Genomic DNA, 14,069 nt, shown 5'->3' with positions numbered 1-14,069 from the left:
CTTACATTATGATCTCCCTTTCTACAGATCCACACGTGAGTCTTCCAGCTTCACAGTGGTCCTCAACAACCTCAGGGTCTTTCTCATCTTTGACTGGGTCCAGCTGGTACAGGACTTCCTGCAGAAGCCGACTGAGAAGATACCCAGTGATGCCAAACATCATCAGCGCTGGCCTAGTAACACTAGCACAGATTCAGGTTCCTGTACCATGGCCAGTACAATAGGAACTGTTATGCCAAAGACAGTCAAGAGTGGGGTAGTCACCAAGAGGTCCACAGTGTCGGTCACCCAGGAGCGCTGCCTTGAGATCAAGATCAACGTCACAGGTCAGACATGAAGAACAAAGAAAGAAAACTGTGTGTGCTCTTATATTGAAAAGTAGTCAAAGTGTGGTTGTTGGCACACCAAAATGTAGCTTAAACTTCAGATTACAGTGGCTACACACAGTACTGTAACTAATGCTACTAGCAGTCTAACAGGAACAAGTTTGTTGTTTTTTTTAAAGATAGTTTTATTTTTTAATGAATTCAGAAATACTTCCATTCAGCAGTTGTATTTTCACTGCATCTACAAATGAAAAGAACTGCAATGAAAAGTGATTGATTTTCCTCCACTCATTATATGGAGCTAACTACTTCATAAGACTGTCCTTTAGTGCTTGTGACATATTGGGAAAAGATTGCTTGGTCTCTCACAGTCAGGGGAGAAATTATTTGAACCCCTACTGATTTTGTAAGTTTGCCCACCAGTAAAGAAATGGCCAGTCTGTCATTTCAATGATAGGTTTATTTGAACTGTGAGAGAAAAAGAAATCCAGAAAAATGCATTTTAAAAAAAGTTGTAAATTAATTTGTATTTTGAAGGAAATAAGTATTTGATCCCCCATCAATCAGCAAGATTTCTGGCTCCCATTTATATTTTATACAGGTAACAAGCTGACATTTGGAGCCTTCTCAGCTTGTTACCTGTATAAAAGACAGCTGTCCGTAGAAGCAATCAATCGACCTGCACCATGGCCAAGACCAAAGAGTTTTCCATGGATATCAGGGACAAGATTGTTGACCTACACAAGGCTGGAATGGACTACAAGACCATCACCAAGCAGCTGGGTAAGAAGGTGACAACAGTTGGTGCGATTATTCGCATATGGAAGAATCATAAAATAACTGCCAGTTTCCCTCGGTCTGGAGCTCCACACAAGATCTCACCTCGTGGAGTTTATAAAATAAGAACTGTGAGGAATCAGGCCAGAACTACTCGGAAGGCCAGAACTACTCGGAAGGAACTCCATCAAACATGGAGGTAGAAACATGCTTTGGGGTGTTTTTCTGCCAAAGGGACAGAACAACTGCATCACATCAAAGGGAGGATGGATGGGGTGATAATCACCTTCCTTTAGCCAGGGTACTGATAATGGGCCGTGGGCGGTTATTCCAGCATAACAATGATCCAAAACACACGACCAAGGCAACAAAGCATTGGCTCAAGAAGAAGCATATTAAGGTCTTGGAGTGGCCTAGTCAGTCTCCAATCCCAGAGAAAAGCTGTGGAGGGAGCTGAAGGTTAGAGTTGCCAAACATTAGCCATGAAACATCGATGAGTTGGAGAGGATCTGCAAAGAGGAGTGGGACAAAATCCCCCCTGAGGTATGTGCAAAACTTGTGTCCAACGACAAGACACGTATGACTTCTGCAGTTACCAAAACAGGTTTTGCTACGAAGTACTAAACCACGTTTTGCAAAGGGATCAAATATTTATTTCCTTCATGAAGATGCAAATTAATTTTTAACTTTTTTGAAATGCATTTTTCTGGATTTTTTGGTTATTGTCCTGTCTCTCACTGTTCAAATAAACCTGCCATTAAAATTATAGGCTGATCATTTCTTTGTTAGAGGGAAAACTTACAAAATCAGCTGTATACCCCATCTCCTTTACATGACGTGCTGTATTTCTCTCACAATCTTCATGCACAACTTAGTTGCTGTATACACTCCCATTTTAGAATGCTATGTTGTTAACAATTATTTTGCATAGTGTTAAAAAAACAGGACTTGCACATCGGGCAGTCACTGGTCAGACAACTAAAACCTTTTTTTTTTTTTTTTACATTTATAGTTTAAAAAAAAGTCACATAATAACTTAAATCTCACTGAAGAAAAATATATTTGTGTAGCATTTCATCTCCTGCATTTGTAAATTATGCCAGGGCTTAGAAATATTTTGGGTTATCCTAAAATACCTGACCTGCATATTTTACTGAGTTTGCCATTTTAAATATTTGCCATTTGATTTACAGGAACAGAGTTTGTGGTTGTGGAGGATTCGTCCTGCCTGGATACCAATGCCATCATTTTAAAGGGCACCACTGTCCTTACCTACAAACCCCGTCTGCTGGACCGACCCTTCTCTGGCAGCCTGGCAGGAATAGAGGTGACAGCTGAGACTGCTAGTTGTTGTACTGCTGCTCATTTATCACAGTTCTTTTATTCAGTTCAAAGAGATGATGTTTAAAAATTAAAACTCATTAAATGATCTAATTGTGGTATTAGTATTATGGCTCTACCAAAAAGTTCATCTGGATGTAGCGCCTTCAGTGGGAGAAGTGGGGCGACCGTGGGTCAGGGGGGTGGGAAGCGTATCTGTAACTGGAAGGTCGCCGGTTCGATCCCCGGGCTCTCTGTCCTGGTCGTTGTGTCCTTGGGCAAGACACTTTACCCTACCGCCTACTGGTGTTGGCCAGAGGGGCCGATTTTCTTGTGTCCACATTTTGGCAAATCCAACACTGAACCAGTTTCACGAAACTTAGCAAGCAGTTTGCTAACTGTAGCATGGGAGATGGGTGGTCTCGTACGGTGTCTTCCATTGAAATCTGCTGCAATGACCCGGTTACTGCGGTCACCAGATATCAACACAATTTCGATCCGCTCCTCTTGGACATGTCAATGGCTGTGAACAAAGAGAAACTTGTAAATAACTCATGAAAGAATAAAGTTACGTTGAAACCAAGCACACCATTGTTTTTCTTGTGACATTACCAATAAGTTTGATGTGTCACATGGCCCTCTTCCTATTGAAAAAGCAAAAGTTGTATCCAAGATGGCCGACTTCTAAATAGCCACCATGGTCGCCACTCATCTTGAGGAGTTTGCCCCCTCACATATACTAATGTGCCACAAATAGGACTTTAATATCACCAACCATTCCCATGTTATTACGGTTTATCCATATAAATGGCCCACCCTGTACAAATGTTCTGTTTATAAGAATGAGGAAACCAGCATTCAGCTGAAACTGCAGAAGTAACTTGGATGAGTGAGTAGGTTAGCATATGAAAACTGCTATCAACTTCAACTCCTTTGATTCTGACGAATTTTGTGACACCAGGTGTTCTCATGTCGGCTGGGCAGCGAGCAGGAAACTGCACTCTCCATCATCGACCCGGTCAATATCCAGCTGGAGCTGTGTGGGAGCCCCACATACCAAAGCAGTTCAGGTCTGTTGGACGCCTTCAATGTAGAGGACATCCCACCGCTGCTGGAGGTTAGAGGTTTACAATCAACCTATGTACAGTAAACTAAGGTTGGGAGTTACTTGCAAGTTCAACATATTTTCAAAAGAGACATAGGATAAGATATTGCATTACATTGGCAGGACGCCCCGAAGATTATTAACTCATTCACTGCCAGCCATTGGCAGTGAATGAGTTAAACCCATTGACTCATTCACTGCCATTGACGGCTATAGACGTCAATGGCAGTGAATGAGTTAAGAAAGCCTTGTTGTCCAGGCTGCCTGTTAGTGCATAGAAATGGGCAAGATTCAACTTTAATGACAATGGCTTTGGAATAATGATGACACTTGGTGATTAAAGCTGGTAACTCGAAATGCACATGAAGCTAGCTGTACTGTATTTTTGGACAATTTCCTTAATCTCAACTCAACCTTTGCTGCCTCTATGTCAATTGTCAATGGAAAATTGTATTTAGTAGTCAGTATAATCTTTTAGTGATATAAGTTTGCTTATGGTAGGATGCTGTTTGTAGTTATTTGGTAGTGACAGGATGTGTGATTTTTAGCAGGCTTGGTTCACCCCCACATCCTGGGAGCATGGGAGAGGTCGTACCTTGTTTTATTGTTTTAACGTAGCTATGTTTGCTTTAGTCTAAGTGCTTTAACTGCTGGACTTCCTCACCGTGCCATCTAGGGTGGGGGAGACTACCCTCTTTATGACCAAGGATGTACCTTTTGTGCTTTCATGTTATATGACCCTTTGATCAACACACACACACACACACACACACACACACACACACACACACACACCACACACCACACACACATACGCTCAATGGAGTATAAATAAAGACCGGGGCAGTTCTCTCACTGGAGTCTCTTAGAGTGGAGGCTGCCCTTGCTAGCAAGAAGTTCTGTGTGTTTCTCTTCTCTGAGTCTTTACTGAAGAAGTGTTTTAGAACATTTTCCCTAACATCAATAAAATTTAATTCACATATCATTTCCATTCATTGTTTATATTTTTGTTAATGTTTGATAGCTTCAACTAGTAACTACATAAGTTTGTGAAAAAAATATCAGTGACGCTGAGCATGGCTGGTAAAGACTTGTCCTACGATTGAGGTTTTAGTTTTGTCATAAAATAGTTGAAGTTAGAAGACATACGTTAAAAAGAGCTTTGAAAGCAGATATGGAGTATTTCCCAGTATTTCTTCACAGAATGTAACATTATGGATTACCAAGTTAGCTTTGGATCTGATTTTCTGGCAGATTCAGTTTCCAGCTCTAGACATCCGTCTGTCCTACAACGACATACAGCTCTTCTTGGCCATCACCAAGTCTCTCCCTACTGCCAGTGCCCCACTGCCTCATGTCTCTGACACCACTGCTCCCCCCACCAAAGGAGCCAGCCCTGCACCCAAAGACATCTTCAGGCAGAAGACTGAGTCCCTTATAGGTATGCTGTACAGATTTTTAAGTCTTCATAGATCAACATAATGCATTTAAGTTTCTTGAAGACATTTCATCTGACAAGCTTCATCAGTTCTAAGGTCAAATGGAGGAGAGTCCCAGATTTTAAGCCCTATGGGAGTGTCCCCCAAGAGGGTCAAGGAGCCCCTATTGATCCTCTGCTTAATCACACTAAGCCAAGGTGAGAAAACTTGTGTGGGTCACAATCAGCCAAGGTTTTGGGTGAACCCACTGTGAAACCTAGCCCCACCCTATCATGTGATTTCCTGAGGTCAAATGGCCCAGGATGTGAGTGGGCGTTAAGACTGGAACTCTCCACCAGTTGCTATTAGAACTGAAGAAACTTCTCTGATGAGAGGTGAAACGTATTCAAGGAAACTTAAAGAAATCCACACGCTTTTCTTTTCAAGCTCCTTGGATCAGTGTGCATGTATACACATAATTTTTTACATTATTACCTCATTCCTGACTTTTTAGATTGTATTTTTAGTTGCACTGATTACTGATTATATGCTGTTATTCCTCTAAAATATGTTTCCCTCAGAGGGTCAGCTAACCCACTTAGAAGACCTTGGTTTCAGGAAGGAGGACTGCAAAACAGCCCTGATCCACTGTAAAGGTGAGTGAGACTATTAAAACTGGAAGTAGATGAAATGCTTAACAATCTGTGCAAACCTTCCTAAAAATCCAATTATTTGTCCATCAGGTCAGCTGGATCAAGCTGCAACATGGCTGCTGGAGAATGCTGAGAATATAGCAGGTCATCATCGAGCCAGGGCTAGCTCTGGGACCAGCAGCCACTCGGCTCCTTTGTCAGGAGTGGAGGTGAAGGCTGATAGCATCTGCATCTGTTTCATCGATGACTGCCTGGACTGTGACATTCCGCTGGCAGAACTAACCTTTTCCAGTAAGTCTCTCTAAATAATGGTTGTTACCAAAGACATTTAAAATTGATTAGTCAGCATCCAGTAGTTTAAGCTCAAGTGGCACATTTTAATCTTACCTCAGCAACTGCTGCTGAGCAAAGCCATTTATTAGATTCACTTAGAAGTTACTGTTCTCGTGCCCACTAACATGGGCTGCTTGTGTTCCAAATAATGTTGGACAACAAAATTGAAAGCGCTTCTTTTATGTTATTGGAGAAAATACTTTAGTATTAGAAATTTTAGACCTTAAGCATAAGATGAAACAGGTAAGCACCTTCACTAAATCCAATGAACAGCATCCACCTGTTTCTCAGCCTGATCTCAGAGTCTTTGTCATTAAAGGACTTTACGTGCTGCAGCGCATTGGTTCCATCCATGAAGGCAACGCTAGCTTCACTCTGTCTGGAGACTACTACAACAGAGAGCTGTCAGGTAATAGGATTTACTTACTGCATGTTTACACAATATGGTGAACATTCTTTGTTTCCTACATCTGTGTTTTTATGTTTATGCAGATTAATCAAAAGTAGTGTCTCAGTAGACTGTTATTTTCAGAGTTTGACAAGAGTTTTAATGGCATTGTAAAATGTATTAGGATGTTTCACAACAGAGTTCAGAACAAGGTGACCTCAATCGATCTCTCTCTAGATAGATTGAGAGAATCTATCTCTCAATCTCAGACAGAGCCTTGCCGCCAGCTAGCTATCAAGCTAGTGGGTAACAGACGTCTCCGAAAACGTCGGAGCGCTTTTGAAAATATGTGGTGTCTTGATAAACTGAACAGATACTTGAGGTTTATACAGTTACATTCTCGCCTGAAAATATGTTAAACGTTTATTTTGTGACCCAGAAAGTATAATAAGAGTAATATTAAAACTAACTAGCTGCCACCATTGTTGGAAACTGAGCTGGGCTGCGCTATGAATTCTGGGACAGAGCTGCTTCTTCTTCTTCGGGGTTTAACGGCAGCTGGCATCCTTGTACATGCAGTGCTGCCATCTTCTGTTTCAGTCCGTTATTACGCTCTTAAATCCCACTACTTATTCCTGCGTCTTTTGTGACCTTACAAAGCTTCAAACGACGCGTCGACTATTAAATCAGTCGTCGACGATTTTGATAATCGACATAATCGTGACTAGTCGACTAATCGTGGCAGCCCTAGTGTGAAACTCGTGTTTACTTATTTTACAGCCATTAGAAAAACAACGGCTCTTCATTTTCATGTTGTCAGCAGGTTTGTATAACAGAATCATGTGCACCACGATCAACAAAGTGAGTCATGTCAAGTGCAGCCCCTGTAGGCAGGCCAGGCCTCTTCTCTTGTCACTGCACACTTTGCTCACAGGGGGGGACTGAGGCCTAGTGGAGGACCCAAGAGTCCATTAGGGTGGAGTTCTAAAGGTATAGAGCTACAACCATCAAAGCTCATCCTCCTCTCTGATCTGAGAAACTCAGATTCCTTCTGGCTGCTTGTTTTAAGCAGCTCTTTAAAATGGGCACGTTACTGACAACAGAATGCTCTGAATGCAAAACCAGGATTTGTGAATTATATTGTGTAAATGAGAGAAAAACATTCATTCACCCAATCATCCATTTATCGAGGAGCAAGGGCTTGACTTTAACATTGTTCCCGAGATGAGAGAAGCGACTTCCACAGACAGTCCAACCTTATAGTAGAAAGGTATAACAGAAGAATATAGAGAGCCAAGAGTTGCTATAAACTTTGACATAATGCTAGATAAGCAGAAATAGGAGCTTCAGTTCAGGCAGTATTTAGCTCTAAAAAATAATAAGAAATTAATACTACCATGATACTGCATACTGCACAGTGTTTTGCTAAGTTGATCTCTGTCTGCGTGCCAGGCTGGGAGCCCTTTATTGAGCCCTGGCCCTGCATCCTTTCGTGGCAGCAGCAGGCCGCCGGTCGTCTCCATCCTCCACGTCTTAAGATGGGGATTCGAGCCAAGCAGAGACTGGACATCAACATCACGTCTGTCCTGCTGGGTAAGTAAGGAGGGACTTTCACACAGTGTTTCCAGTTACATTGTTAAAATTGTCCCACATGGCAGACCTGTGGCTCATGTGTATGTCTGGCCTTTTCAGAACAATACACCACCACCAAGAGCTCCTGGATAGCTGACTACTGTAATGAGGAGGACCAGCCCCCCCAGACGTCGCCCCCTATGCCCTGGATAGGCTCTTCAGTTGATCCACCCAGCTTTGGGCAAAGTAAGTTACAGCAAATCGGTAACACCTAATGGACTCTAGAGCTTTTTTTTTTTAATGCGTAAAAGAGAAAATCCAAAAACCTGAAATCGCCTGAAAATCACCTGAATGGTAAAGTGGCCGTTTCAGGTGTCATCAGCACTCAGGTGTCATTATCAGTACAATGCTAACACTGCACGACAAGCTGCATGACATCTCCAGTCTTGTAACTTTGTAAAGCTGAATGAACAGTTACATTGTGTTCTTTGAACCGTTTTTATTTGTATTGTCAGCTCAGACAGTACTATGTAAGATTGTTGCCAGGGTAAGAAAACAGAAGCCCGCCTGTTATCCTAGTTTAGAAGCTGGGTGTTGGTCGAGAGATGATTTTCAGTGCATTGCTGGTGTTCTTGTTTGAAGGATAACACTAACCCTCTTGTGTGTTCCCTCTGCATGTGTCTCTGTTTCAACTATCTGTCTCTACTATCAGGTGCGCCTCTTGCTCACCTTAGAACTAGGAGCACAGCCAGCTTGACTTGCCTCGAGCAGCAGATTCATTCCAGAGGTACAGTTCAGATTAAGCCACCCACTCAGCTTCCTCAGTAGCATCAGTACCACAGTTAGGGATTTTTTTTTAACTATTGGAGTGCTGGTGAGGTTCTTGTTTTGCATGCCTGTCTCTTTTAGGAACCACATACCCCATGTGTTTCCACTGGTACACAAAGCCAGCTTTTTCCTAAGCTCTGCAGACCTTTTGTTCTTCTGAGTAGTCTCTTTATTTCAGTACTTGCAATTCGCGTTAGTACTTGTACTAAACCTGTGAAGCTGAATTGTAGCTGACCTGATGTCAGCATCGCCATGATTTCACTGGCACCTGCTTCGTGCTGGGAATCTATTTTAGCTACTAAACCCAAACTGTTTTTGCTCAAAATTGCCACAAGTTGTTTAGAAGTGAGAACAAAATGACTTCTGTTGGATAGCCTCACTTCATCCATTGATCTGTCCATTCGTTTTCTTAACTACTTGAGCCTATCCCAGTCATAGGGCAAGAGGCAGGGTGCACCTTGGACAGGTCCCCGGTCTATTACAGAGCTAACACTGACAGGCAGAATCACATTCGCAGCTGCAGGCAATTCAGAGTCACCAGTTAACCCAACACAGTGTCTTTGGACTGTGGGGAAAAGCTGTCGTAACCAAACAACACAGAACATGCAAATTTTGCAAAGCTGGCCGATGGGTTTGAATCTTCTTATCACTGCATCACAGTTTGTTGTGTGTTCCCTTATTATACTAGGCTCAGTCAGATTCTGACTAGCACCAAAATGATCGTACTCTATAAATTATGTCTGATATCAGTATTAAAAATGCCAAACTACAGACAAGAATAACCAAGAAGCCGACTTACAGCAGAGCCGCTCCATCTGTTCATTCTCTCTCACTCTCATTTCTCCTCATGTCTGTTACCTAAAGCTTTTAAATAAAAAATGTGATGTTTCCAGCTTCTAAGTGAGTATTGTTAAGTTTTTTGATACCAAGTGAAATGCAATACTTGGTGCATTTCAGTCTCTGGTTGTGGATGAACTGCTAAAACCTGTTCTGGATGTAAAACTCTCTTGCTTGCACACATCACTCCTTTTGGCCGTTGATCATTAATTGTTAATACTGTTATAGTACTCAACCATACAAACAACATGCATACAAAAAAATAGAAATGACTTGGAATGGAAAAAATGTGTCTAAATGTCTGCATTTAGAGTTCTTAACCAAAAAATAAACCCATTTAAGTCTAGCTCTATCTGCTCAGCAGCGCTACAAACATTACTGAGGGATTCAAAATAATACTGCAGTTGGTATTAGGATGAACCATTATTAGTTCTATGTGTTTTATTTATATATATTTAATTTTATTGTTATCCTTTCTGCTCCCTATTCTCATCCGTCATCCACTTAGACCTTCTTGTTCCAGTAACCCATCTGAATATCTATCTTTCTATCTGTCTGTGTATATGTATATACACAAACTCTGTTTTTAATTCTGTTTCTGTCAGATGTCAAGTTGTCTAAGAAGAGGCAGCCCTTTGTCCCCTATGCTCTACGCAACCATACTGGATGTACTATGTGGTTTGCCACTATGACTACAACACCCACCAGGTAGGTGTAACCATAACGATCTTAATGCATACAATCTGCAGAAACACCATGTTTCATAGAAATAAACTGCCAACAAGTGAACACTGACTGTACTCTGACAGTTCTGTTAATGCTGAGTGCATCAGTTTGCTAACACCACAACTTTCTCCGTTTGGGTTTAATTTGTATCTAATGAAGCATGAATTTACACAGCAAAGAATTGCCTCAGCCACAAAGAATAGACAAGTACCTGAAGCTCTTTACATGTTTCCCACAGGGTAGCACTCTCCCACAGCAGTAGTGCAGACTCCATTTCTGATGTCCACAGTTCAGGATCTGATGACAGCCACAATGTGAGCCAGTGGAGAGAGGTGCTGCCTGGGGAGGAGATTCCCTTTGAGTTTGAAGCCCATGAGAAACTCCGTCATCGGTACTGCTCGGCTTCACGTTGCATCCAGTGACTCTGTTGACTGTCTTAATCTTTATTCCTCCCGGTTTGATTATTTGTGATAACACAGCAGCTTAACTGTGCTATTAATAAGCAGCTGTCTGAAATTAAGATGTTGTTAAGAAGCTGTCTACTTTGCTCAAATGATGATATGCAAGAAGAATCTGAATGATATTTGGTTAGTGTAAAGCATTTCACATTTGCCTTTTTAATCAAAAGAAAATTATCAGTACATTAACAGGGTGAATAGCAATTTGGTTGAGGTAAATGAGCTCCAACACGATGCAGCTCATATTTTTAGATGGTTCATCTCTATAGAGCTACGCACCCTTACTGTGTATCACTGCCTTTTTCAATACAGACACACTCATGAGCTGAAACTGCACCAGCTGCTGGTTCGTGTATGTGGATGGGAGCAAGTGAAGCCGGTGTCTGTGGACAAAGTGGGCATTTTCTTTCGTTATGCAGCTCCAGACAGGAGCAGCTCTTCCAACACTGTGAGCGCAACTCAAAAACAGAATTCATATTAGTAATGCTAAGGTTTTCTGCCTTCTAGGGTTGGATGTTTTTTTGTTGTTCCTTTTTTTCTCATCTTAAATATTTTTTGCTCCTTTACTTTCCCACAGGTCGGCAGCCCTATCAGCAGGACCAACATTATCCACCCACACGTTTACGTAAGTATGCCACATCTTGTTTCCAGATTAGTGAACAGCAGAGAAGGCAAGCATTTTGAAGAGACTCTAAAGCTACAGTAACAGCGTAATGCTTGTTACGCAGCAGGAAATCAGACTGTGAACAGCTCTGTCAGTCTTTAGTCTAGTCAGGTTTTTCACAGTTTTCAAATGACTGGCAACAAATAGCAGCCCAGTATAATACATGACAAAGGATGATCTAGTATAATGTACCTTGTATATTGTTGATTATGATCTAATACTACAAATAAAAAAAAATGAAGTTCATTGGAGTTAAAAGGACAAAGAAGCTGAAGACAAACTTCGCTGCATTTGTCAAAGTAATTACAAAGGTTCTAAGCTGTTCTCAGAAGTTAAGAGACTCTGAGTGTGAAGAGATGGACGACTTTGACGTGACTGTTGCTAATAATACACCTCATACTTAATGGCTCCTCAGTTCTCTGCCCTGCCTCCTGTGAGAGTGGTCTTCTCCATCACAATGGAGGGCAGTGCCAGGAAGGTGGTCACAGTCCGCTCTGCCCTCATGGTCAAGAACCAACTGGATGTTCCTATGGAGGTCAGACTGGATAGCCCCTCCGCGCCTGACAGTAAGACGCTGCTCAATTTCCCATCTACTGTAGGGTCATTTATTTTATCAACTATCCAATCAACCACTGATTTATCCTATTTTTAATTATGTTTTATTGTATGTAGTTTGGGTTATTCTATGTTATTTTCTTGTCTTCTGTCAAATCCTTCTATTTGTGTGTGCGTGTGTTTTGACAGAACCAGTAGTGTTGCCTCCAATTCTGCCTGGCCAGGCCTTGGCAGTCCCCCTCCACTTGACCTCCTGGCGGCTGCAGTCTCGGCCTAAAGGCCTGGGCTTGTTCTTCTGTAAGGTTCCTATCCACTGGACCACGGTGGAGCGGCCTGGAGAGATCAGCAGCAGTAAGAGGGAGTGTCAGTCAGCAGACTTTGATGACAGCCTCAAGCTCAACTTCAGGTAGATCTGGTCAGATGTTTTTGCTCTTTCTTCTTGTCTCGCCTGCGCTCAATACCATTCTTAATGTTTCTTCCTGTCTTGCAGGTTTTGCGTGGTCATAAAAAAGGAGAACTACCCAGACCAGCAGCCTGCCAACAAATACGTTTCTGGCAGTACAAAGCAAATCTATCGACAGCCAGGGCACACGATCTACCTTCTGCCTACCATGGTGCTGGCCAATTTGCTGCCCTGTGACATCAGCTACTACATTAAAGGAATGTCCATTAAAGGCTCATTGAAGCCGGGAAAAGAGGCTGTGCTCCATGCTGCTGACACCTCACAGAACATGGAGCTGGGTGAGCATTAGCCAAACATCAGCTGGTGTTTATGTCATAAACTTGTATTCTCAGTCTCCATGTTGATGATGTGCATCGTTCTTTAGGAGTCCTGCTGGAGAACTTCCCTGTGTGTAAAGAGCTGCTGATTCCTCCGGGAACTCAGAACTATGTAGTGCGCATGCGGCTGTATGACACCAACAAACGTCTTCTTTGTCTCACCATTCGCATCATTTTACGAGCACAAGGAGCATTAAAAATCTTGATTTCTGCCCCCTACTGGCTTATCAACAAGACTGGTAATGTTTTCTGAACGCAATAGTTACTCTGATTATTAAAAGCAAACATTTTCCCGGAAGCTTCTGTTCTCTAAAGCCGGTTTTATCCCTCAGGTCTGCCATTAATTTTCCGTCAGGACAATACCAAGACTGATGCAGCAGGCCAGTTTGAGGAGCACGAGCTGGCCCGTAGCCTCAGCCCGTTACTCTTCTGCTACACCGACAAGGAACAGCCTGCCATGTAAGTGTGTGCCATAAACAACAGGGATTCCACAGTAAGCCTCAAGTTCTACCCAGCAGGTATAGAATTTGATTCCTTCATCCTTACTTTCTATTTATTTCCCCATCTATAATGATCCCAGGTGTACAATGCGGATTGGTAAAGGGATCCATCCAGATGGAATTCCTGGCTGGTGTCAAGGCTTCTCCCTGGATGGAGGAAGTGGAGTCAGAGCAGTCAAAGTGATCCAACATGGAAACAGGCCTGGCCTCATTTACAACATAGGCAAGTTGGTCTATTCACAATCGGTGTGAGCTGAATGATTGAATGATGTCCGGCAGATTTTATCATAGTGTGTTCGTGACCTCTCTGGATGATTTGCTGTCAGTACTGATGCAACAAATTCATGGTTACATTTTAGATGAGTTAATATTTTTTCTCTAATTATTTTCTTAGTATTCTCCCTCATTTTTTTGATCAGTTTTGAGTTATTTTGTGCCTTGTAAATAGTGGCCTTTTGCCCTGATTCTATAGTTCTGTGCAACAAGGATCTTTCTCCTGTTCCTAAATGTCGCCTGTTACAGCACTCTCTTCTCACTACCCCAAAATATAATGTCAGTTCATTAACTGTTCCCTGTCTCACTAACACAGGTATCAGTGTGCGCAAAGGAAAAGGACGCTATAGAGACACACACATCGTAACCTTTGCCCCACGCTACCTGCTGGACAACCGATCTACACACAAACTGGCCTTTGCTCAGAGAGAATTTGCAAGAGGAAAGGTGAAAGAAACTCTGGATAATACTTATTTTATTTTTTATTTATTTTGCACAGGTGTTTTAGAGTAGTGGCAGCTTAGAGTGATCTTTGTTTCATACTCCTCTCTATCAT

At 42.2% G+C, this 14,069-nt stretch overlaps 1 protein-coding gene across 3 annotated transcripts in view; it reads left to right on the top strand.

The window, feature by feature from the left end:
• The window catches only part of vps13d (vacuolar protein sorting 13 homolog D), a 76,789-nt gene that overhangs the window by 37,204 nt on the left and 25,516 nt on the right, over positions 1-14,069 (top strand). For 2 of the 3 annotated variants that reach the window (XM_026154742.1, XM_026154741.1), the window contains exons 31-51: positions 28-326; positions 2,297-2,430; positions 3,385-3,540; positions 4,783-4,969; positions 5,528-5,602; positions 5,690-5,890; positions 6,252-6,341; positions 7,773-7,913; positions 8,013-8,138; positions 8,605-8,679; positions 10,163-10,265; positions 10,522-10,674; positions 11,054-11,189; positions 11,319-11,366; positions 11,821-11,971; positions 12,150-12,366; positions 12,451-12,701; positions 12,788-12,979; positions 13,073-13,199; positions 13,321-13,463; positions 13,830-13,960. In XM_026154742.1, coding sequence (XP_026010527.1) covers positions 28-326; positions 2,297-2,430; positions 3,385-3,540; positions 4,783-4,969; positions 5,528-5,602; positions 5,690-5,890; positions 6,252-6,341; positions 7,773-7,913; positions 8,013-8,138; positions 8,605-8,679; positions 10,163-10,265; positions 10,522-10,674; positions 11,054-11,189; positions 11,319-11,366; positions 11,821-11,971; positions 12,150-12,366; positions 12,451-12,701; positions 12,788-12,979; positions 13,073-13,199; positions 13,321-13,463; positions 13,830-13,960 — 3,136 coding nt within the window. The remainder of the gene's footprint in view (positions 1-27; positions 327-2,296; positions 2,431-3,384; positions 3,541-4,782; positions 4,970-5,527; positions 5,603-5,689; positions 5,891-6,251; positions 6,342-7,772; positions 7,914-8,012; positions 8,139-8,604; positions 8,680-10,162; positions 10,266-10,521; positions 10,675-11,053; positions 11,190-11,318; positions 11,367-11,820; positions 11,972-12,149; positions 12,367-12,450; positions 12,702-12,787; positions 12,980-13,072; positions 13,200-13,320; positions 13,464-13,829; positions 13,961-14,069) is intronic. The other variant, XM_026154743.1, reaches the window with a different exon arrangement.

Source organism: Astatotilapia calliptera, chromosome 20 (assembly GCF_900246225.1).
Source record: "Astatotilapia calliptera chromosome 20, fAstCal1.2, whole genome shotgun sequence".
Lineage (NCBI taxonomy): Eukaryota > Metazoa > Chordata > Actinopteri > Cichliformes > Cichlidae > Astatotilapia > Astatotilapia calliptera.
Note: the sequence above shows the minus strand (reverse complement) of the source record. Positions and strands in the feature narration are given on the sequence as shown.